This window comes from Chelon labrosus, assembly GCF_963514085.1.
Source record: "Chelon labrosus genome assembly, chromosome: 16".
Lineage (NCBI taxonomy): Eukaryota > Metazoa > Chordata > Actinopteri > Mugiliformes > Mugilidae > Chelon > Chelon labrosus.
The window spans coordinates 21,426,029-21,452,405 of record NC_140349.1 but is presented as its reverse complement, the minus strand read 5'-3'; the positions used below and the strand labels follow the sequence as shown (position 1 = coordinate 21,452,405).

Here is a 26,377-nt window from a genome sequence, read left to right as displayed (position 1 = left end):
AGATGAGATGTGGAGACAGTAATTATTAACATGCCATATTCACAGTCCTTGGTCATTTCTACAGTGTCTGTGTTCTAGTACTTGTGGAAATGCAGTAGGTCTACCTCTCACGGAATAAAAAAAAACATCCTAATCTTCCAGTTTCGATTTGTTCAAATCACATCTCACCCTTGATGGTCACCATCTTGGTAGCCGAGGCACCACTAACCGATTTGCAAACTTGTGAAAATGAAGCTGAGGAACTGGCAGCCGCACCATAGAAAGTGTTTCCTTTTCACTGACCGGTCGTCAGATAGAAGCTATCGGTATATTTATTGGATTCATTTAAAAATCTGTCATGATTCACAATATAATGCAGCAGTATGATGTTTGCTGGGATGGTTGCCAGTTTTCAAGGCGTACCTTGGTTGCTGACATCATAAAGCTGGCTGACAGAATGCAGAGAGTGTGTAAAGCTGACCATTCAGAAAGTAGAAAGTAGTAAAATCCCTTGAATGAGTGGGTGTGTCACAACTCTGAATAGTTCAATAAGTGTTTCTAAAATCACTTTGTAATTTACCTTCTCTTTGTCATCCAGGGATTGTGCAGCATTCTCCGCGGTATACTTTTCAGCTTCTTGTTCATATGTCTTTTGACTGGTCAGGTATTCCTCAGCCAGAATGCTTCCACAGACAGACAGACACAAGACAACATAAGACAGAGTACACGCTAGACAGGTCGCCAGTCAATCACAGGGCTAACACAGAAAGACAACCTACGGCCAATTACAAATCGCCAATTAACATGTCTTTGGACTGTGGGAGGAAGCCAGAGCACCCAAACAAAAAACTGTTCAACTTGGTATTTTCCAATTACTAATGCTCAGCAAAAAAGGTAATGGGAAAACTTCATGTATCTTGTTGCTCTGACCTGTCTATAACCTTTTGCCCCAGTGGGCAGCTCAGTAGGTAGAGTGGCTCGGGGGTTAGCATTTCAATCCCTGGTTCATGGACCACATTCAAGTATAGTATAGTGTATTTAAGCAAGACCCTGAATCCCGGGTGCGTGGCATTGGTGTGGGAATAAGTTAGCGCTTGTGTGAAGCAATGAGTAGATGTGTCATCGTGACTGTAAAGCTCTTTGAGTACCAACAGGTAAGAAATGTGCTTTATAAACACAATACCATTACCAGTTATGTGTGGCCTTTACATAGCCTTTTTTATGTGGACACTTTTTGCATTTGCAGGTGCTACGTTCATATAACTGTTTTGGGTCGCTTCGGTGCAATCCTATTCTTGCCTGAGGAAATGGAGTAACACAATAGACTGATGCACTCTATTCTACAAAAGGAAACTTTTGGAACAAGCTTCCCTTTTTAGAATAAAAAGAAAACTTACAAGGACACTGGTCTCAGATTCAACAACAAAAGCAAATTCAGTCAAATGTGCAAAAGGGGTCACCCAACAATGTTTCATTTGATTAACTAATCAACCTAAATGACAAAAATCATTGATGCACTGATGCAAAATGGTGTGTAAGGGTTATAATGTTACCTGTCCAATGGATCTTGAGGCTCGGGGGCGATCAGCAGTCCATACACAGCATCAAGGATATCTCTCATGGTAATATGGGCATTGTAGTTCCGGTCAAATATGTTGTGGCAGATGCGTCCCACACTGTTTATGTTGCAGTGGTATATCTTTATTCATGTTAAGAATATAACAGTACAGTATTTAATAGTGTAGAAATGGGTACTATCAAGTACTACGCTTTCTCAAAAAATGACACAACGACAACATACTAGGGGTTGAACGATTTCCAATTTTTTAAAGTTGAATACTATGTGAAGAAAGTTGAGGTGACATCAATTATTCGTTGATGACGTCCCACATAAAAATACAGTAGAAAGTCATGCTTTGCAGCAATGAAATCTATGTTCTTGACCTGAATATATATAGCGTCTTACACAAGGAAGCTACGGAGGCTTTTCTACAAGGTAACTGAAGCTTGAACAGGTAGCCACTGCCAACACCATAAACACTATCAGTCTGACAATGCTAACATGCAGCCCTCACTCGACAAACTCTCAGCTGTACTATAACTTCCATCTCTCGCATGGTGCATTCACTGACATCAAGGACAAAAAATACGCTCTACAACCAAAGCAACAATGTCAACTACTAGAACACAACAAAACTGAACATAAACACATGAGCTTATTAATACTGTATGCTGCAGATATGTTTAGCCTATATAAATCATCAGTAGCGTTTAATAGTACAATAGCAAATTGTTGATGTGCAGGCTCCTTCTCTCTGTCACTGCAGGGTGTTTGGTGAAGTTGTTAATTGTCGTTCAGAGGATTTGGATCATTCCTGTGCTAAAGTTAGCGGATGTCTTTTCAGATGAGTGTGTATTGCAGTAGTACTTTTGTTGTATTTCACGACTGACTCACATATTTTGCATGTCACGGTAGTATGGGCTTCATCTTTAGTGAAGTATTTCCACTTGATGAACTGCTTCTAGTTTGCTGCAACGATCTACCGAGCTCCCCATCTGTCTTCTAAGAGATGTCAGTGTTGCAACTGTCACGTAATTAGCGACCAGTCGACCTGATGTTTATAGCGTCATGGCACAGCAGTTAAGTCGACTGATTGGTACAACCCCTACAACATACCTATATCAGTGCTCATGTTGACACATCCCTACTCGCCTTCATCCTGTGAAAAATTTAATATGGTACTTACCAGCCAGCATTTTGTTTTAGAAAAGAAAATATACAGTGATTCCCTACATTTGTAAGAGACCAGTCAAGATCAAACCTGTTCCTTCCTACTGTATGATTCATTAAAGAAGGCCATTTAATTGGCAGGATACACGTGTGACAAAGCGAACGGTAGGAGGCTTTACTGGGTAGTCAGCACCAAACTGGCAGTACAGCTCAAAGGTTCCTTTCTCATAAGGAGTGTCCGGAGGGCCTTCCATGAGAATCTTCCAGAATGCTGAAAAGTTTAAAAATGACATACAGCAGTTGACTCATTGACCTATAGGTTTGATACCCAGTGTTGATTGAAGGGAAATGATATACTGTATTAGACATTGCCTTAAACTTGGTCAACGTTTGGGCGAAGACCAAGTGTGGTTATCTTGACAAAATGAAGCAGAACATAATATACCAAATATCTAGTCAATCTAAAGATCACAAGCACTTTTTCTATACTGTATGTCAGTTTCCACACAAATTGGCCTTGATTTCCAGTATGTTACTAGTTTCTAGCTGAGTAGTTTCTATTTCTAAAAGTAATAAGCACATGCTTTCTGCCTAAATATGTGACTTACTGAAGTCAGATTCCGATGGATAGATACCAAAGTAGGGATGTGGGTCAAGGTGCAGACTCTTCAGCTCTTCGAGAATACGTTTGTCCTTCTCCATGAAGCGTCCGTCTTTGGCCTCCAGAATCTTCTTTTTCAGAGCACTAGTTGGAAAGAAAGAAATTAAGAAATTAAGAAAAATCTTTATTTGTCCCGCAATGGGGAAATTGTAGTTTACGACAGCATACAAAAGGCCAGAAAAAATATCAAGAGTAAAATATCATACGTATATGACTGGTAACCACCAGCCTTGTGCAATTTAAATGCCTGTTTCAATTCTCTTATTCACACATGGCTAGATTATGTTCTGTGTCACACAGTGTCAAACAAGACAACTGTCAATTTTTATCTGTCATTGTGCCCATCATTACTATGATGAATAGTAAGTAGTGAAACATTAAAACACAGTACTGTATACATACTTTAGTAATTAGTTGTCTGAAGGCAACTGATAGAACTGTTGACAACACCCATGTCTGCACAGTAGGATTTTTTTCTGTGACTCAGTACCATAAAACAAACCTTTTGAAACACTGTTCTTTGATGTGGTTGAAGTTCTGACACCAGAACATAAACTACAAATCATCAGTATATTTCCGTCCTTGATCTTGAATGTCCATATTCAAAGGAAAGCTAGCTCAGTGTCTAAACTTTCATTGTGCATTGACTGGCAGATTACAATGGGTCACTCCAGTTTCCGACACTCCAGTAAGAGACAGACAAAGCTGAAGTTGAAAATACATGTACTGTATTACATACACCTTCTCAACAAGCACATTCTGACTAGCTGTGAAAGAAGTTCACTATGTCACTTACGTCTGTGTCACTGTCACTTTATTGTTAATCTGGCTTGGCAAGGTAGCCTCTGGAGATTCATCGTACCCACGAGTTTCAAAGAAACCTCTAAGAAGGATCTGAAAAATAATAAAAGTACAGAGGTCAAGTGTCTTTTAAACTGATTTATAATAACATAGCCTAATTATCAGCCCACTTCAAACTTAACTATTGACAATAATTAATGTACTAACTTCAGTGATGGAGGATGGGTCAGCTCTGTCTCTCTGTTTCCTTATTTCTAAAGAAAGAACAGTCTCAATTTCAAAAAGCTTAAGGCCATCTTTGCTTGTGTGTGGTTTGAAACAGCAGCCCCCTAAAAGAAAAGCAGATTATTAACGTATTGATCCCCTTATTACAAGTACATATTATAATTACATACAATAGAATTAGTTTACCTTGCTGAACAAGCCAGTATGCATTTGAATGAAGGTGATATACACAAATGACATTTAAAATGTATATTTTGTAATCATTTTCATAGTTTAAATAGATACAAATCCTGTTACCATGCAGGATATCAATCTCCTGTTTATTGATAGCTAGCAACTTAAGGCATATGTCATGCATCACTGCAGTGCATTTAAAGCCTTAAAATGACTATTGAGATGGTTATTGTTATTATTGTTATTATTATTGCTAAGCAGTTCTAATTTGAAATAACATGCCGGAAACACAAAATGCCTATAGCTTGCTTCCTTGTGCACTAAATTCTCTGTCACGTCTCTGAAAGACCAACTCTGTCTTAATGAAGCTCTACTTTCAATAGTCTCAATAAAGAGTCTCAGTCTGTATTTGGCTCAACTTTCAATAGACCTTACATTGGTTACATTACATCAGCATGATTGACTATTTATCACACCTTGCATTTTGTTAAGTTTCAAGTTTCAAGAAAAACTCTACCTGTTGCAATGCTGATTCCATGCAGAATATTATTCTGCACGTCTCCAAGAAGTACCGAGTCCACTATGATGTTAGATTTGATCAAATCAGCAGCAACCTGGGCTGGCTTGCTTGAGGATCTACACACACATTTTCAGATATGGTTTGAAAAACACAATAAGCAGGTGGTTTACATGTGAATGCTTCATATTTACTGGCAACAGAAACATTTCATGACTAAGCAGGTAACAAACTAAATCATAGTTAATGATTTCCTACATACTGTATATTCTGTCTGAAACTCACTACATTTATTTCTTGTAAAGTGTGTTTCGCTATTTGGGGACTCAGCTTTTGTGGTGTCAATTGCACCAGCCTGTTAATTGGTCTCAAGAGAATGTGTGTCCCCAATAGTATAATAAGTCAGTTCACATGTACAGACTTCCAGTCAAGTTTCCATCATACGTCATTTCACTGCATTAGACTTTAATTTCCCAAAAATAACCTTAACTAACACCTTAACTTAAATTCACACTACGCATACCCTCAACCTGACTCTTATGGGAAAACTACCAATTACATATTACTACTATTATGGAGACTTGTGAGACTTGTGATCTCTGCAAATAGTCCCAAACTGTGTGTTAACATAAAAGTTCTTAGTCTGTTCACTGGCAAATGAACAGACCAAAAACGTGTATGTTTGTGAATAACAGAACTGATAACTGATTAATAATATTCACCTAAAGAGTGTAAGCTACGGGGTTATAGGAGACTCGCATAGGAAAGGAAATTTACCCAAAATCATTTCCATCTGTGAGACACAGAATACGAAGTCTACATTCCGGAAACTTTTTCTTCACTTTTTCCAGCTCAAGCTTTCCATGGTGTAGAGCAGCATACAACACTGTACGTCCAGCTGCTTCAAGAGTGCGCACATGTTCCTAGAAAAGGAAACATCTGCATCTATCATATCATTGCTCAAAACCCCATGTTGTACGTGTGCCATACAGAAAGAAGGTACATACAGTATCTTAACCTACAGAAGGTATTTAAGTCTTAGATGTGCAGCGCTGAATAAAGAGAGATTTGATACACTTAATGTGTATTTACCTTAAACTTTTCGAGCGTTTCTGTAAATGTGTGGAGCATAGTCACTTTCGAGTCGAACGTCATGAGGCCAACGACGTGGTGGAAATCATAAGCCATGGTCCTTGATGCAAAGTTGTCAAAAAGCTCCTTTACAGCTTGGATTTTCTGTATATCCACATTTCCATAGCATTTTTCAGCCATTGATGAGCTTGTATCTATCAGCACCTGATGAAAAACAAATGTAGAGATTATTAAGATGCTTATATTTTCTTCACCCAAATCTGCAACTGAACTTGAACACATCATTTATAGTAATCCTAACACAGGATGACTCTGTCTACTAAATGTTTAAATGAAGGTTTGGCACCAGATTCACTGCATCTTCAAAGCTCAGTTGGGTAAGCGCAATGGATCTCCAGTAAATTCAGAAATAGAACAATTTGTTTAATTTATGCAACATATATGTGAAATGATTTAGCATTTATCAACAGATGAAATACATCTATCCAAATAAACAATCCCGTCTCTTTTAAAATACTGAAAAACTGAAATGACTGAAACTACCAGTATAGCTTCCTTGGGAGTCCTGGTTGTCACAAAAGAATGGTCGTCTCTGCAGTCGCCAGTTCTATAACAAAAGTTAGACATTTTATGTTGTATTAAATAAGATTTTCTTAGTCCAGACAGTCTGATTACCATTTTAACTTGTTTTTCTTTTAACACTTCAAATTATATTAGATAGTATAATATTGTGAATTCTATTTACTTTTTAACATAGCTGCTAGGCACAAGGAGCAAGAGATGTATAAATAGTACAGGTATATACATAAATGTGTAATGTCAAACTTAGCTTAACCAATAATATATCTTGATTTAATTTGTATTATGTGTTCATATAACTAAAAAACTATAACATAAATGATTAACCAGTACTCACGATGCTGCCAATTGGTTCACATCTAGGTGTTTGACTTTGCCAGACAGACAATCAAACACATCAATCAGCTGAGGCATGGCCTTATTTTTATTCAAACACCAAGATTGTCTGTAAAAGATAAAAGTAATTAAAAAGGGCATCAACATTTCAAATGTGTCAGCAGCACAGCCTGGTGTATACAGACTCAGATCCAATCAGAATATGAGTCTGGTAATGCTCCGTTGAATTTCATTATAGGGGAGTGTTTTAAGCAATACAGAGAAAACAAAATACCTCTGCACGCAACTGGAAAGTCCTACAACAAAGATAAGACTTTATTCATCCCCGTGAGGAAATTAGGGACAACAAATCAGAACAATTTAGTTTTACCCCACGGTGTTCAGATGATGAGTATGACTACATCATTGTTACTCTCCTGTCCATCGCCACAGAAAACCCGCCCAAACCATTTCATTAGCCGAGCACACCTTTGTCGGTGCATAATTAATTCCCAACAGAGCGACTACAGATCAACTTTCCAGCACCACAAAAACCTTTTTCTGAGTGGGGAAGTTGGTCTAGCTTTCATGCTAAATAGTGACTGGATTGACTACCAAATAATAATAACTTATGTGAAGTAGCAATCACCACAGCTGCTGAAAGTGTGAGTTTCATTTCAAAATCTTTCACAATGGCAAGAGTGAAGTTATACTGCATCAACCAATTTTCTGACAGGCCGAAACATCTAGACTTCTAGTCAGAAACTCAGCAGTGAGCAAAGGATACTGTGTGCAGTAGGTGGGGTTAGAGTTAGGGTTAGCTCACTGCACTCCCCCTAGTGTGTGTGTGTGTATTTTTTCTCATATACAGTTTAGTCTTAGGATCCACATATTACCTTCACTCAGGTAAACAAGACATGGGTCTTGAAGTCCCAGATCCTTTAAAAGCAGTGGTGGAGTCACACTCAGTTGAGGGAAAGCTTTCATTTCTTCTGCCATGCTTCCAAGGGTCATCCCAGCGTTTATCTGAAAGCTGGAGTTTAATCACATGAATTACTGAACCGGTTACTGTATTTTGAAGACTGTGAGTTCTGGCTAATAAATACAAGGTAAGATGGTCAAAGCAGTTATCTTCCCAATTTAATTACTGCCCATAAATCTCTAATTTGGAAAATTAGTAAAAAGTAGCGTAGCATACTTCACACACAAAGAATAAATTCCTAATAGGAATTAGTTACCGCATTGGATAACCAACAAATTGAAATCTGTCATTACTCTCACCAGCAGCAATAGAGGATATAGACAGGATATAGAAAAGCATGTGAAAAAAAAACTTTAACACTAATGTGTCTTATTTCACTTTAGCAGTTTTCAAAAATTTTATTAACAGTTAATTTAATGTTATTTACTTCTTATTAGTCACGCTGTCATGAGAAATCCAAAGATGATATGTTGTAAGGGACGGTTGAACACTGAGCAAAATCTTCTCAATGTTGACATCTCTCTTGAGTGATGTTTCTTTCAACACTTCTTCAGTGCAGTTTGGAATCTTCTCTCCATCTGATCATTTGAAAGTTAAAAATATTTAGTATAACAGATGATCACTCCCTGCGTTATACTTTTACTCTAATACAGTTGATCACATATATACACATATACGATCACATATATGCACATATACATATATACACACATATATACACGTATACACACACACATACACATACATATGTACATACATATACATATATACACATTTGTATATTTCATTATTAAGCATAGTCCTTCTGTTCCTCATATAGTTTGCTTAGATGGATATCAAGACTTGAATAATGTGTAGATTTTGTAGGCCAGGAAACTGTATCAGACTTTGCCCCATGAATTATTTTTGAACATTTGCCCCACATTTGGGTCTTAAAGCTTACTGAATATTGTCAGTGATACTTAACCCTCAGATTATATTTTCCATGCCTTATGATTAATTATACCAGTAACAATAGCAACTATTTACAAGTTTTTGCATGTGCACATGTTAGTAAGTTTGCTACTACTACCTTTTATTTTTTGCAGTACAACTGCTCTTTCCATAGCACCTGGTATTCCAGGTACAATGACTGGTTCGCAGAAACGTTTGCCTTCTTCATTCATCAGAAAATATGGTGCATAGTCCTCATGTCCAGATGTCTCTTTCTATCAAAAAAATACAAAGCAGTTAAGTCTATCATGTTTCTGGAAAACTTTTGTAACTGATGATGATCAAGACAACAATTATCATTTTAAGACCTGGAATATTGAATGTACATATTCCTGTGTGATAAAGGTGTGGGTGCATTATTCATATACACTGCCTGGTCAAAAATAAAGTCAACACCAAAAAAAAAGGTCACACACTCTAATATTTCGCCTTTAGCCTTGATTACAGCACACATTCTCTGTGGCATTGTTTCAATAAGCTTCTGCAATGTCACCAGATTTATTTCCATCCAGTGTTGCATTCATTTTTCTCAAAGATCTTGTATTGAAGATGGGAGAGTCTGACCACTGTACAAAGTCTTCTCCAGCACATCCCAAAGATTCTCAAGGGGGTTAAGGTCTGTTCTCTGTGGTGGCCAATCCATGTGTGAAAATGATGTCTCATGCTCCCTGAACCACTCTTTCATAATCTGAGTCCCATGAATCCTGGCATTGTCATTTTAGGAATATGCCGGTGAACATCAGGGAAGAAAAAAAAAACATTGATGAAATAACCTGCTCATTCAGTATATTCAGGTAGTCAGCTGACCTCATTCTTTGGACACATAATGTTGCTGAACCTAGACCTGACCAACTGCAGCAACCCCAGATCATAGCACTGCCCCCACAGGCTTGTACAGTAGGCACTAGGCATGATGGGTGCATCACTTCATCTGCCTCTCTTCTTACCCTGATGCCCCCATCACTCTGGAACAGGGTAAATCTGGACTCATCAGACCACATGACCTTCTTCCATTGCTCCAGAGTCCAATCTTTATGCTCCCTGGCAAATTGAAGCCTTTTTTCCAGTTAGCCTCACTGATTAGTGGTTTTCTTAAGGCTACACAGCTGTTCAGTCCCAATCCCTTGAGTTCCCTTCACATTGTACATGTGGAAATGTTCTTACTTTCACTATTAAACATAGCCCTGAGTTCTACTGTTGTTTTTCTTCCATTTGATTTCACCAAACATTTAAGTGATAGCCGATCATGATCAATCAGGATTTTTTTCCGACCACATTTTTTCCTGGAAGATGATGGTTCCCCATTATCCTTCCAGTTTTTAATAATGCGTTGGAAAGTTCTTAATGATTGAGTGTGATTCAATGATTTGACCCTTCTCAAACAGACTAACATCTTTTCCACGACCACAGGATGTGTCTTTAGACATGGTTGTTTAAGAAATGAGAAGCTACTCATTGCATAAGTTGGGGTTAAATAACTTGTTGCTAGCTGAAAGATAATCGCCCATGTAGTAATTATCCAATAGGAGGCTCGTATCTATTTCCTTAGTTAAATCCAGGTGGCCAGGCAGTGCAATTTTGAAGGCCAAATGTGTGAAGTAATAAGTAATTTACTTATTAGTGCATTGTAGATCACTTTACAGCCCATTTGTTCCAAAGTGTGGTTGGTGGCTCTGGACCTAGTCCAGCACTGTGAAGCACGGTGGACACAACCCTTCTACTCAGTTGGCTGATAGTGCTAGTGTATGTGTGGCAATACTGCTATGGTCGACCTAGAGTAAGTAATTTCAGGTCCATCATGTGGCCTGTGGGTTAGGGAAAAGCTGCTGTTGGCTTTTACACCACCAAGTCATACAGACAGAGGACCACAGACACACCAGGGATGCCTACACACATAGAGGACATTATCTTCTACAAGGTAATCTAGAAGTAGCCTTGGCTGAGGTCAAGTTTTGAAAACACAGAGAAGCCATGGAATTTAGCAGTCATTTCTTCCACCATGGGCAGTGTGAGGGATCACAGTTGTCCTTGAGTGAGAACCCCAGGTTACAGAATAAGTATAAGCCCATAAGGTTGGCTTTGTCACAGGACACCAAATGAATGACAAGATACCTGGTCCCATACTGAACAATGAAAGCTATCGCGTCTATCATGCCAGTGTTGCTATAGTTTTTAACATCTAAAAATGGCAACTCCCAGAATCCTAATCTAACCTAAATTTCACAGCGCATTAATGCTCTGGTGTGGATGAACTAAAAGACTTTGCCTGATGAAACGTGGTTAAATTTATTATTTGAATTAATTCCACAGTACCTTCGCTTCTGACATGAGATATGCCCAGCAGTGTGTTGAATACTCAAAGACATCAAGATCCTCAATGATCTTGTCCCCATGTGTTGTTCCAAGGTTTGGCAAAAGCTCTCTGAAGAGCATGTACAAGCCTTCAACCACTGCGATCTAAAAAGAATAAAAAACAAACTGTTATCTTAAAGCATTAAAATACCATTCTGTCTTGGTAATTATAAGCACAAGTAATATTTCACCATTCCATAATTTAAATAGTTTACCTTTTGATTCCTGGAGATGGTTTCATTCTTAATGAGTAATTGATACAAACTTTGGGCCAGGGGGTTGCATCCAGTTAACTTTCGTATATAACCAATTAAATTTACAACTGCAAATTTGTATTTCTAGAAGGAAAAAAACATTAAAACAGTTAATACAGTCAGAATGTAAACAATTCTGATAAGCATGTTTTGTCTAGTATTAAAATGCATTAGTGGCATGTGTATCCTCTGCTAGTGAACACTAATTATAACTGATTCAGTTTGGCACAGTCCTTACGATCATATAAAGAGATGACAGCAAGACACTGATTCCTTTGCGAGATTGTTGGACTGAGGGCACAACGTCATCAGCGGTGAAGAATGTAGAGTCAGAGTGGGGCTCCTCAGAAAATGTGGACAGTGAGAAGTACACTGTTGACCCCTCTGAGATTCCATAACTTTCCAGTGTGTTTTCACCCGTCTCACCTCTGAAAATAAGTTTTATAATTCCATTAAAAAACAATGCCGATGCTGTGTAGAAACACATGATGTCTCTGTTAATACACATTAAGATACACACATTAATTCTGTCAGTTAATTACAATAAAGCCTTACTTGTAGTGAAGGACATGTGCAGGGATTCCACTTTCATTTTCAAGTTTGTTCTTCAGATTAGTTATGGTGTCTCTTGTCAAGTCCACTGTCACCTCAAAGTCTCCCTGAATGAGAAATTAAAAAATAAAGTTAACTCCTCAAGCCCTGCATGTGGCAAGGGAGAACTCACAGATCAGGTCAATAAACTACTTGTTTGTTTCAATAACTAGTCATGGTAAGGAAGCAGACGAAATCTGTGGACAGGATCTTTGCATTCACCTCTATTGTAACATGACATGCTTTAGGGAAAAAAGCATTTATTCTTCTTCTCTGTAACACTGATCTTGTCAAAGTAGTGCCTCTTCAAATCTGCACAAAAAAATCTATTAACTCACAGTAAACTCACCTTGAGCATGACATTGCACCGAATTGTGTCCGTTCCATGGGTTTCAGTTACTGGTCGCACTGAATTTGGAGGTGCTGTTATCAGGTTCTGCTTTGGTGTGAATATGGCGTAGATTATGTCCCCACTTTTAATGTGTCTGTCTTGTAAAGACCCTGTTGATAAAACACATTTTGATAAAGTTACCACTTTACAAATCATGTTTTATACTTACACTACCCATACCTGCCAACTTTTCAAAAAACCTTGGAGTGAGATTTTGTCGTGGGTGACCAAAATTATGCCGTGCACGCAGTCACACAAATTGGTGGCTCAGATATAAGATAATTGGAATTAATTTGATGTTGTACCCATGTTGTACCCTGCATTCTGGTGGTTTGTGGGGAGGTCCAAAGCTGTTGATAGGGGCAGCCCACTGGAGATGGACAATATTGGTTACATTCTGTGAAGCAGACATAGCTGAAGGTCCACCCCCAGGAGATTTTGGATTAAGTAGATGTGGTTTCCAGCATTCTAGTGGATTTTTGGGCGGTCTGCTAAAGATGTGCAATACCTGAACTTATTCTGATTCATGTTCGGCATCATGACTTGTAGGTCTTAGTCTGTAGACTTGAGCTGAACATTCAACCAGAAAACTATCGGTGTGCCTAAATGACAATAAAGCCTTATTCATAGATCAGTGTTTAAGATTTGACCTAGGTAGGTTAATTGATATTTTGATTAAAATGGTATTAAACTAATTCTTAACTAAAACCTAACCTATGTTGTGAACAATTGTATTCTTAAGAGCACTTAATGATTTATGTTCAGCCAAAAACGACACAAGATTAGTTAGGGAGGGACATTATTCTTCATTCAAAGTCTCCCACCACATGGTCCATCAGAGACAAATAAAGTGCAACAAATAAAGTGCAACAAATAAAGTGCTTAAACAGTAGGCTACAACTTTTTCAAGCAATAAAACAGATGAATGCATTACATAAATAGCTAAAATGAGGCATAATCAGTATCAGATGCAGATCAGAAGCTGGGTAAAGTCCTTGTCTATGATCTGTGTGCATGGTTATACTGGCCTAGTCTCAGCTCAGATTCTCTTCTTTATCAGACTTCTCAAAGTAGTTTCTGGTTACTCCTGCTGTCTTGGCGGTCTCTGTATCTCTTCTTCTGTCTACTTCGGGGTGCAGGTATAGATAGTAAAGGGGTGCACTGCAGGTGTAGCGCAGCGCAAAGGTTCAGGGGCGCTCATCAGCGCCATCTACCGTCGTGGAGTTTGAAAAGGAACGGAAGAGTCTCGGACCAAGATCGGATTTTTTTTTTTTTTTGCGTGAGAAATTGGATGTGTGGCGTGAGTGCGTGTGAAAACAGGCAAAACCGTGTGTCACACGGCGAAAGCGTGAGAGTTGGCAGCTCTGCACTACCAGTCAAAAGTTGGGCTACACCCTCTCATTTAATAGTTTTTCTTTAAATTCCATGATTATTTACATTGTAGATTCCACTGAATGCATCAAATCTATGAATAAACACATATGGAATTACGTAGTTAAAAAAAAAGTGTGAAATAACTCAAAATAGCCACCCTTTGCTTTGATTACTGCTTTGCACCATCTTGGCATTCTCTTGATGAGCTTCATGAGGTAGTCACCTGAATTGGTTTTCCAACAGTCTTGAAGGAGTTCCCAGAAGTGCTGAGCACTTGTTGGCCCTTTTGCCTTCACTCTACGGTCCGTCCACTCTCATCCCAAACCATCTCGATTGGGTTTATCTTATGTCAGGTGACTTTGGAGACCAGGTTATCTGGCCCAGCACTCCATCACTCTCCTTTTTGGTCAAATAGCCCTTACACAGCCTGGAGGTGTGTTTGGGGTCATTGTCCTGTTGAAAAATAAATGATGGTCCAACTAAACGCAAACTGGATGGAATAGCATGTCGCTGCAGGATGCTGTGGTAGCCTGCTGGTTCAGTGCCCCTTGAATAAATCCCCAACAGTGTCACCAGCAAAGCACCCCCACACCATCAAGCCTCCTCCTCCTCCATGCTTCACGGTTGGAATCATGCATGTAGAGACCATTCGTTAACCTTTTCTGCGTCGCACAAAGACACAGTGGTTGGAACCAAAAATCTCAAATTTGGACTCATCAGACCAAAGCACAGATTTCCACTGGTCTAATGTCCATTCCTTGTGTTTCTTGGCCCAAACAAATCTCTTCTGCTTGTTGCTTTTCCTTAGTAGTTTTCTAGTAGCTATTTGACCATAAAGGCCTGATTGGCTGGCGCAGTCTACTCTGAACAGTTGATGTAGAGATGTGTCTGCTACTAGAACTCTGTGTGGCATTGATCTGGGCTCTAATCTGAGGTGCTGTTAACTTGTGATTTCTGAGGCTGGTGACTCGGATGAACCTATCCTCAGCAGCAGAAGTGACTCTTGGTCTTCCTTTCCTGGGGCGGTCATCAGTGTGAGCCAGTTTCGTCGTAGCGCTTGATGGTTTTTGCGACTGCAGTTGGCGACACATTCAAAGTTTTTGCAATTTTCTGGACTGACCGACCTTCAGTTCTTAAAGTAATGATGGACTGTCATTTCTCTTTACTTAGCTGATTGGTTCTTGCCATAATATGAATTCTAACAGTTGCCAAATAGGGTTGTCAGATATGTAACAACCTGACTTCTGCACAACACAACTGATGGTCCCAACCCCATTAAGAAGGCAAGAAATTCCACAAATGAACCCTGACAAGGCACACCTGTGAAGTGAAAACCATTCTTGGTGACTACATCATGGAGCTCATTGAGAGAAGTCCAAAGCATTGCAGCGCTGTCAACAAAGCAAAGGGTGGCTACTTTGAGGACTCTAAAACATGACTCATATTTGGAGTTATTTCACACTTTTTTGTTTACTACATAATTACATATGTGTTCATTCACAGTTTTGATGTCATAAGGTCATGTCTCTTTGTTTTTCTTTCATTCATGTGTCATGCCTCCTTTTTTATTGTGAAAATTTACCTCTCCTCTTGTTTTAGACGGCTTCACTTCCTGCCCCTGTGTTTTTCCCTCCAGTGTGTGTTGCACCTGTGTCTCATAATCTTGCCCCTCTCTTGTGTATTTAGTGTGTGTTTCTTCTCCTCTCTGTGCCAGTTTGTCTTTGTACCGTTCCAGCAGTCTACTTACTTCTTGTGATCTGTTTGTGATCTGTTTTACCAGTTTTTGGATTATTTGCCTGTCTGCTGATTACTGCCTTTGCCTTGCCCTTTGGATTTGGTTGCCTGTATGGACTGACTATTGTGTATCGAACTACCCTTCTGCAAGTAAACCGTGTTTGTTTGAAACTCAAACTGTTTGTTGGAGTCATGCTTTTGAGTCCTGCTTTTGTGGAGTTCCAGTCATAACAGAGTGTTTTTTTTAATGAAGAAATGCTAAGTGCTTGAAGTGCAATAAAATATGTGAATGATTATTAAAGAAATGTATTTTAGTCACAAATGTGTCTGTGAAATTATTTTGGGTATCTGATTCAGAGTGAGTGTCTGGCTGTTGCGGACTCTATGAGTTTCAGAGTTTCTGTTTCAGGCAATACCACCCACAAATGTTCCTATAAACAATTCCAACTCCCCACCACCAGTTATGAAAGACTGAAGAAGTTACTTGGATGAGTGTTAAAACATCTCCAAAAAACTCTACAAATCCAGTTTCAACTTTGTTTTTGATTAAAAATTATTGCTTTATTTCTTAAAATGGCTGCCAGTGTTAAAGAACAGAAAAACTAGTGGAGCTGCACATTTCAGCTGTGGTTTGTGAGACTATGCACTTACCCTTATGTATATGTAAAATGCCATTATTTACCAGGTTTGAATCAACAAAAAAGAACAGGAAAACGAACGTTTATCAGACATATCTGCTTCATCACGAAGAACCTCCTCATTCCTCTATTTATTTAACACTCAATCAACTTACATGTGTTAAAGAAGGGGTCGTCTGTCAAAGGCATCCCATCCACTGTGTAGAGGCAGACACCTCTGGAGGAATCAATGCTTTCAAGGTGACAGATCCTCAACATCAGATCCTCAACTGTGTTTTGTGCTGGATCCATATCTGTAATTTAACAACAGCAGCATTAGAGTATACCGAGGTGGTGTTGTAACTGGTGTTTTTTTTTTTTTTGTTTTTTTTTAATTCAAAGTGACACTACAGCCGGCTAAATGTATATTCTAACTTCGCCCCTCTGATTTGACTTCTCACGTGACAAATATGATTTGAATGGCCATATACCTAAGCACCATAATACTTCATTTATATATATTTCTATATCAGTTTACTTTCTTCTGTGATGCTCTGTTATTTTCCTACAAATAAAAACTTATATGTAAGCACGCAAATCTCTTACCTTTGATACATTTTGGTTCTGGGCACTTGGGGTACGTATACAGCAGAGAGAATGACTGTACTGACTTTTGCACTGATGAAGCAACTGATTGTCCCGGTGCTCGAAATCTGCCAATAGTTTTTTTCATGGAAGCATAACGATTCCTCTCCACCTGACTAAATCCTGTTAAGACACATAATTAAATTTTTTTTAAATGGAAACAAACAGATCGTAGACTCCACTCTGATGTGTGCATACCGTAGAATTATAAAATGTAAAAAGAATGATTTACATGAATAAAATTATGGACAAATGTGAGCCATTAATAGATCTCAATGTAATTCCAAAAAGATAGATTTGACAGTATAAGAGAAAAAATTCAGAAAAACAAATAATTGTTTTCCTAGCTAATTAAATCTAATATCAATTTATTTTAACCTCACTAATAGTTTTTACTTAGATTTTTGCTTACTGTCTTCAATACAAACAGTACATTAAGTAAACTCTGTTCTTATCAACCCTGTCTTATTTGGCTACATGCCAGCTCTTTCTCTCACTTTTCAACATAATTTTACTATCTATGCCACTTTTCAAAGTTATATTTCAAGATAGAGAAGTGGTCTGCCTGTTCATATAACAAAAAGTTAGGCCTTTAAATATGTTTGTTGAATCAAAATTAAAATTTTTAAATAAAAACTTAAAGCACAGTCTTACCAAGGTTGTTTAAGTCTTCATCTGTCACACCATCAATGAAGTCTCTTTCATCTTTCACACCGAGCTCCAGAAACTTATTGTAGAACGACTGTAGTCTGTGCTTTTCAAGCAGGTTGTAAATAGCATCCATCTGAAAAGGTGATGAAAACATACCAAAATATTTTAAATGAGTTCAAATTCTCAATATGTGAACTCAGAAGTTGAGTTACCCTGTATATCCAAAGGGTTTGATTTTAAACCGCTTAATCCAGAAGATCTTACCTCGAAGCATTCAGGATCAAAAGTAACGGTTTAGGTTTCCGTTTCTCCCCTTTTACTGGAATTAGAGGTTGGGATGTTAAAATGAAACCAAGATGGAAAATGAAACTTAAACACCATAGCTCCGCTGTACTGACCTCCAATAACAAAGGAAAAACTTGGAATTGTCATGAATAAGGCGGGAATTATATCCAGAAAGCTGGACAAACAGATCTCTAAGGCATTTCACCATGTCATTTAACTGAGTTATACTGCTTTTAGGGCTGAGAACCTACTTACCACTTACTACACTGCTGATAAGAAGGAACAATGTTTTAAAAATCAATGCTTTACTTAGCCGATAGTCAGTATTAAATGACCTGGGGGTTAAATAGATATTTTTAACAAAAGCAACTACAAAATATTACCTTAGTTTCACGTCTATTAAACTTCCAGTAGTGTTTTGTTATGCTGTAATACTTTGCACTGAGAACAACCGCTAAATGTCTTGTCTATATGGATGATGACTCATGGGCTCATGATAAACTTTAAAAATGTGATAGTACAAGTACAGTGTGTTTGCACATCAGATGGCATGCTTGTTCTCTCCACATTTTGGTAACTGTTGAAAAATACATTTATTGTGCTGCCAGAACACTGCCAGTAATTCTCTCTGGAGCTTACTGGCAACAACAACATCCTGACGAAACACTTTCCTTTAGGATGTATCCTCTGCAAGAGAAGATTAAAAACAGCACGTGTGGGTAATCATGGACAGCATGCACACATTATCATCGCTGGATGGACAGCAGCAACAGCATCAAGGAACTGAACTTTAAGGTGGGAGCATGCTGCCGTCACTGTGAGCAGAGGAGGGTAGTTTCAAAGTCTCAAAGACTCACATAGCAGACGCCACATGCAGATTTGCTAGTTTTCCATCTTTCAGTCTGCTTCTGTCAGCAGATCAGTCATCATTGTTGGGTTTCTTTGTTTTTTCTGGGCCTGGTACAAGAAAATAAGTTTTTGATGTGACTGATGTACCTAAGTCTAGAATCCTACGAATGATTCTGCTCGGACAAAAACTAATGAGACTGACTGACCACCTCTTGCTGGAGTCCACAGCTTGACAACTTGCTTGCCTGAACTGTCTAATATGGATCTGGATTCGAAGGAAGATGAGACGCTTCGTTGTACATCGAAGGCATCCGACAGGGAGCTCAGAGAGCCCTCTGAGAAGTTGTCCACCTCCTGGACCCAGAGGACCACCAGTTGCTTCGGCCGCATCCTTCCAGCTGCCTCCGCCACTTAGACCGGCTTGGTCACAGAGCTCTTCGTCATTGGCAACACACATATTTTGGACATATCAACAGACATTGCTGTTTGTCAAGTAAAATTACCAAGAGGGAATGTTATATTCTTGAATTTCAAACAATAAATTTTGAAAAGCACCTCAAATAAATCTTTAAATACCTTTCTTTGTTGGCTTATTTAGTACAACACAACTCCTCATTGCATAGGAATCACTAATATTTGAGAAGACGGTGGATCTGGAGGGTTGGGTGGCCGATACTCTGACTCCCTCATGTGGCCGTATTGTATGCAGCAAACAACAAGCAAAGAATTTCCTCTTTGAGTCTCACTTCATTTGTTTTATTGGTTTTTACAATGGGGTATCTGTTAAGAAAGTAGTCACTGACATTACGAGGCATTTATACAAGGCTGACAATATAAAGTTAAAGGATTAAACATTATACTTTGAGGAGACTTGGCACAGCATGGTATAATGAATGAATGGAAACATAACTCAGTGTTTTACCAGACAATTCAACCAGTTTAGTGAAGCGAGTTGTTAAACAGATACAGTTAGGAACTCATCACTTCAGTTTGTTCTCCTTGGTCCAAACCAGACGAACAAGTTTCACACCGTTTCATTAGAACCACACTGGTGCAGCAGACAAATTCTCATTGAAAAGACACGAGGTGATTGTTTTATTTAAAGTATCTAGGCAGAGCTTATCCAAAGATCCTGGATCAACATTTACTAATATGATTATTGGCTATCAATTTGTATTAGGTTACTACAGTGGTGCATGACCAACAGTAACCACAAGATAGTGTTGATGAGAAGGTCGCAGAGCTAAATACATTCTTCTGACTCAGCCGGACAAATTCTCATCAAGATGTTGGCATGAAAACACACATTCACTTCATGATTCAGCTTGAAACATTACAATAAGTTAAAGATATATAATTATAGTATGTACAACTTAACGTCTACTGCAACTCACACACGGTTACATAGCATCTTTCAGGTAGAGAACTGATTGTAGATAGGAAATGGTCAAGAACAATATCCAGGATATATCGCACACAAGCCCCAGAGCCATCTGCTTCATACGAACTTCATGTTGATGCTAACAATAAACTGCTGTGAAAAAAATTATATATCACACTTCACAAACATGAAGTCATGGCACAAAATATATGTGAAGAAAACAAAAAGATTGATTTTGCTGTTTTCCACTCGTCTTGCCTCCAGCAAAGAACACAACAAATATAACATTGAGGGAACTGTGTTAATGTCTGTATCATACATCACATGGAGCCACAGCAACTAGCCGTTTAACTTAGCTTAACACAAGGACTGAAAACAGGGGAAAAGGGTAGCATAGATCTGATCAGTGCACCACATTTAGAACATATGACATTCTTTCATAATTAAATATTATTTCTTTTTTACTAAGTAGCTAACTGGTAAGATATTGCTATGCAGGTATTGCTACCATCACACACAATTTGCCAGTTAGCTGTGGTCCTAATGCTAAGCTAACTGAATGTAGTGCACTGCCATAAGACGGACATGTATCTTTTCTCTCAAGTCTCACTAAGAAAGTTCCTGTTATGTCAATCTTCTTATTTCTAGTGTACTACCAGGCACACAGAAATAGTCCAACCAATAATTATATTAATTGTATTCTTTTTATATTAAACTGCCTTATATTATTTCTTCATTTTAACACTATTGCCACTCTGAGAAGGCTACACCTCTCACAGCAATTTGAAATCATTCAGATTACGAAAATGATTATAACTTACTGTGATATTGAGCCAATAACTGTACATATGTGTACACAACCGCTGAACTGAAAGCATCGAATAGAGTTTAAATGCACAAATCTCTGATGACTTAATGGTTTTACAAACAAAAACATTAAATGTCAGAGTAATTAAACCAACAGTAAAAAGAGCTTCAATACCACAACTCCTTCAAGGACCAAGGGACGGTTAATGGTGATAGAATATTAAGAGCTGCTGGTGGCTTCTGCCTGCAGGACAAGCTCCAATTCAAGCAATCCTTCAAACCCGCACAACATTTACCAAGCATAAATATCTACACACAGAGCCCTGAGTTCACTGATGTCCTTCAGACAATGTGAATTTTCACATTTTCTTTTTTCACAGCAAAGCCATGGTCTCAACCAAGAGCTCAGCTCAGCCAGTGTAAGTACTGTCTCCCTTCAACGTCCCATATGTGTCCTTGTGGACACAGCACGGCAAATACGAAAAGGTCGCACGTGTGGAGCAGGATTCATGTTCTCACAGAGCTGAAAATCAGTGGGACCCCCGAAGAATTAGTCTCTGTGTGGGAGGGCGAGTAGGCTGTTGGAGAACTGGTCGTGTGACCTGTTAGAACACAACAGACGGTAGAAAAACATCAGATTAACCTGGAAACTGGGTTAGCATTCACTCTGCTTAAATTTAGGAAATCTTGCCAAATGGTTTGCTTCCTTCTATGGAGTCCCTCACAGGAAAAAATAGCAGGTAATTTAAAAAAATACTTTGATGCACAGGCCATCGTCTATTGTTGCTGTTAATGGTTTCACATGCAAATGGCTAGACTTCTCAGGTAATCCCAACAACCTGCTACAACTACTGCTGCTGCTATATAATGTTTAGTTTTCTGTTGATACTGTTATATGTGAACTCGGTTCTCAGGTCATTTTTGAGACAGTCTACAGTCCCACTTGTAATTTGTTGAGTTTACAACAGTTGAGACTACAGCCTGAACAAGCGCATGTAGGCCCTGCACTCCTCACCTTACTGATAAAAAGTATTTACACTGGTGCAATGTCATTAGTGTAACCCTAGGAATAAGGCCAGGATACATTTTAACAGTTCCTCTAAGTTCATTTGCCAGGAGGTTAACCCACATGTGAATATCTGATACATGACCCACAAAGAATTCCGTTGTTAGGACTGTTTCCTGATATAATATGGTCACCGACTAAATGCTAACGACTCCCATGATTTACATAAGAAAAACTCCCTCCAATCCTCCAGTTCAAATAAAAAAACTTCTCCCTGCACACTCACTGCAGAGCAAACATGCCCCATGTTGCGTATATTAAAAGACAATTTGTTAGTTTTACTATTTAGTACAACCCTGATAGGCGCATTAGAAACTGTTGGGTTTTTCAAGGTGTAGGTAGACGTCATAAGTAGGGCTGTCAGTAGATTAAAATGTTTAATTGCATAATTTCCATAGCTAACGTGCGATTAATGCAAATCAATCAGAATCTTTACTTTGTTCAAAACATTTTAAAACGCAATGAAAGTTTTTAATACTCTTATCAACATGAGAGTGAAAATGCTAGTTTTAAACAAGAGTTTGTTATTATTGTTACAACAATCCAACAGAATGACAAATACTATCCAAATCAAAAGTATGATGTGTCCACACTGCATTTATCCAGCCTGTTCTGACTTTGGAGAAGGATTGGAGCGTCCTCTCGCATGTTCAACCAGCAAGCTTTGAAGTTTTTGCCATTCCAAAGGCTTATTTGTTAATATATTTCAACTATTTTACTTTCTTCCTCTTCTTCTTTTGAGATTATTGGCTGTTTTGATGCTGCAGAGTGTATTACTTTTAGTCTCTATGACCAAATATAGCCAACACATTTCTATGAGTGATAACAAACTAAATTCACATTCAATTATGTACTTGAATTAAAGGAAATACGGAGAGGGTGAAAAGGTTTAGTTTTAGCTACCTAGCCTTCATTTCATTAGCAAGTTAAATTTGGTTTGCTTGTTGATTTAAAAGGGTTTTAAGTGCTTTCTATAAAATTAATATTTCTATTACCTAAATCTGTATGCCTGTAAAGCTAAAGGTTTTTGTTTGGGTTATTTTTGGTGTGCAGAAATTGAACTAAATGAACTGAACCAAATAAATAAAACGAGAGAAATGCTAATCTAAAAGGCGAGGGTGCATTTTAAGGACTCATGACTGGAACTGGGCCAATGGCTTTACATTTGCATAGAGACACATATCATCTGTTCTCCTAAAAAGATGCTTTGTCATTTGCACAGGTACAAGAAAGTAGAGGTACATTGGAATTCTCGCGGGAAATTCCCTGAGTTGGCTATTTATAAAAAAAGAAACGTTAACATTTTAAGCAGTAAAGAAGAGCACGGAAGCGAGAGAAATAAATAGTAAATACACACAATATTATCTAAAATATACACACTAAAAGACGTAAAAGTGTAAAAAATACAGTGGTTACTGCACATAAAAATAAACAATGTCAACCACTGACCACACTCAAGCGAAGACTTTCTACTTTCTTTTCAATAACACAAGTGTATAATAATATATTGATGCTTATTAAAGCAAATTTTCTTACCTCCATTGTTCCTCCACATCTCCCTCGCACACTTATCAGAGGAGGTCAGTTCTGATATTTGGATGTTGGGATTAGATTTGTAGTCATCTTGAGGAAACAAGACAGATTGTTTTATAATGTAACAGAAGCACTTCGAGGAACATTTCAAAAGCTACAATGATATTTCTTGCGTTAATGACAGAAGCGTTACTACTTACTGTTGTTGCTGGATGTAAAGCAGTCACTGTCCTTCATTGTCTCATTGCCGCTGTCCGACAGCGTCCTCTCCATCCTGGAGGTGGGTGGTCTCCTCTTCATGCTCTTCCGAGTGCTGATACGGATGATGCCGCGCACCAGCCTGCACTCGGCTTCCTGCTCGTCCATTTGGTGCTCCTCTGCCAGTGAGTTGATGAGATGGTTGATGGCCTTGCTCTTCTTCAGAAACACAGAGTCTGTAGTGCACTTGGCCAACGCTTCAATCTGATATTCAGAGTAGAGCTCCAGCAGCTTCTTAGTAATCAGGGTGTCTACATCCTCCTCCTCATCGCCCCAGTCATCAAACCTCATCGACTCATGGAGGGACAGATGGCTGGGCTGTGTTTGACTACCAGACGGAAGCACATATGATAAAGCTTTAGTTCCCACGTCTAAATGTTCTCTTTGACTGTCCACTTTGACTCCAGCAATGTGGACATCCTCCAGCCAGTCCGTGCCATCCTCTTCTGTCTTCTTGTCTTCGGGGTTCATGGCTCGTAGGCTCACCTTCTCTGGTTCATCCGGGGAACTCTCGTTTGGAGCCAGGCACGGAGCAATGACAGACGACTGGCAAACCCTGTACAGGCCGCAGGTGAGCACATTGCACATAAAAGTCCTACAGCTCCTTGGTGAGGTGCAGGGATTGCAGGTTTGTGCTGCAGAGGAATGCTCAGCTGAGCCAGGAATAAAGCCAATGGTTTCAGATTCCTTGCCATTAGCATCTTTCAGGTGAGCTTTGTGAACTGACTTTGGCTCGGGGATTGGCAACCTGTCTTCCACCGGGTCCACACAGCGCTCCTCATACAATGACACTTGGCTGTTGCTCCGACTGAGTCCAGGCCTCTGGCTACTGGGCCCTGAGTTGTGTCTTAGACTGCCTGCAGTGCCGCCAGACATGACTTACTGGATCCAACTAAATTTTAAGACAGTGTGGAAATGGCATCAGTAACAAAAAAGGAAGAAGAAGTTCTGATCAGTCCAGTCACTCAGGCAAAAACTAAAATCACTTGCCACCTGAGGGCATCTTCAAAACAAATGTGAAACTACTATCCCCAGGTGGCAGGTAATGTCGCCCAACAGGTTTAATGGAGGATGTGTGTCAAGGACAATTCACTATTCATACATCAAATTAACTGTATGAAACTATGTTCTCGAAAGACATAAGTATAACCTGCACGTTTATAATGAGTCACTTAATCAAGTCATGCCTAATTTATTTTACAACTCCTGTAGTTGTTTTCTTTTGTTCATGAAAAAGGCTGAGAACATGCATCAACTACTATACGCATGCTGTCAGAATTCTGAATTTTGCACATGCTAAAACCAAACTGCCTACATTAAAGGTGATGGTGCTGCTGACAGTAAGTCAAAAATGTTCAAGCCCTTAAAAGGCCACTAATGCAGCCTGAATAATAATAATAAAAAAGACATATTTATTTAAATAAAAAAAAGCAGTGTGTTTATGCTGCACGTATGCCGAAATGAGAAAAACAACGTTTTAAATATTGAGTTATATTCTGTTGCTTGTTATCGGGCGTGTGGGGATGTTTTAAAAGGCAATGAGCTTTAAATTGCCGGATTCTCAAATGGTGTCTGGAGTTCCGTACTATGACGTTTACATGTTTACAGTAGTCACACAGTATCACTTGGCCATAAACTGACAAGGGAAACGGTCATTTTGTTGTTTCGTCCAGATTTAACCACTTATTCAATATGGTTTATACACTGACATTCCGCAAAGTCAAGCTAATATTCCCCTTCGTATGTAAAAATGATTTTCACTTTCATGGCGACTTGTCATTGTTGCTCTTTCCTCCATTAGAGGTCTTACGAATTTCTCACCAAACATTACTCACAGTATACACGGTACGTCCACCAGCTGACTCCGGAATTAAAGTTGTTTCCTTCGCGTTACTCGAAACATTTATGTTTCTAATCCATTTTGAAAGTGCCCGGTGTCAACTCCGCTCCAAAATGTCAGTTTCAGTAAAGTTTTCGACAAAATCCATGTACCTGAGCGTCAAGGTGGAGGAAGCGCAAACCAGGTAGGCAACTGCAACAGGAGGCTGGACTTCCGGTTAGGGGTGACGTCAAAAAATAAGACGCAATTGGGCTTTTAGAATTTTTACGTAATATTCAAATGGTGTTGAACCAGGGTTTGAATCACATAAAAATTTGTCGAAAACTTCGCTTCAAAAACAACATTTACTCTCCCAAAACCACAAGTCTACCATTTTGCCACTTTTATATTTGATGTATTTCCGGTGACATTATCGCTAACTTCACACTTGTCCCACCTTGATACTAACAGTGTGCTGAACCTGTGTCAAGTCAACTACAATGTCCATCGATTCACCGGATGTTGAGCCGATTGAGGCTGACTTTTTAATTTTTTTTATAGAAATATGACAGAAAAATATAGTAAAGAAAGTACAAGTGCTATAGTACGATGTGACCATTATTTTTTTCTTGAGTTCTGTTATGAGTTTAGATGAAAAATCATATTTTAATATGATATTTATTTAAAAATAAAAACAAACCGGAAATACCAATGTCTGTGT

At 38.7% G+C, this 26,377-nt stretch overlaps 1 protein-coding gene across 1 annotated transcript; it reads right to left on the bottom strand.

Annotated features, from left to right (window-relative positions):
- Window positions 1-19,307: 19,307 nt before the first annotated feature.
- On the bottom strand, window positions 19,308-26,095 carry kdf1b (keratinocyte differentiation factor 1b). The gene is made up of 4 exons (XM_084562669.1): window positions 25,673-26,095; window positions 23,780-24,729; window positions 23,583-23,669; window positions 19,308-21,582 (listed from the first exon to the last, which is right to left on the bottom strand). The coding sequence occupies exons 2-4, from the start codon at window positions 24,711-24,713 to the stop codon at window positions 21,488-21,490; spliced, it is 1,116 nt and encodes a 371-aa protein (XP_084418795.1). The 5' UTR covers window positions 24,714-24,729; window positions 25,673-26,095; the 3' UTR covers window positions 19,308-21,487.
- Window positions 26,096-26,377: the final 282 nt, after the last annotated feature.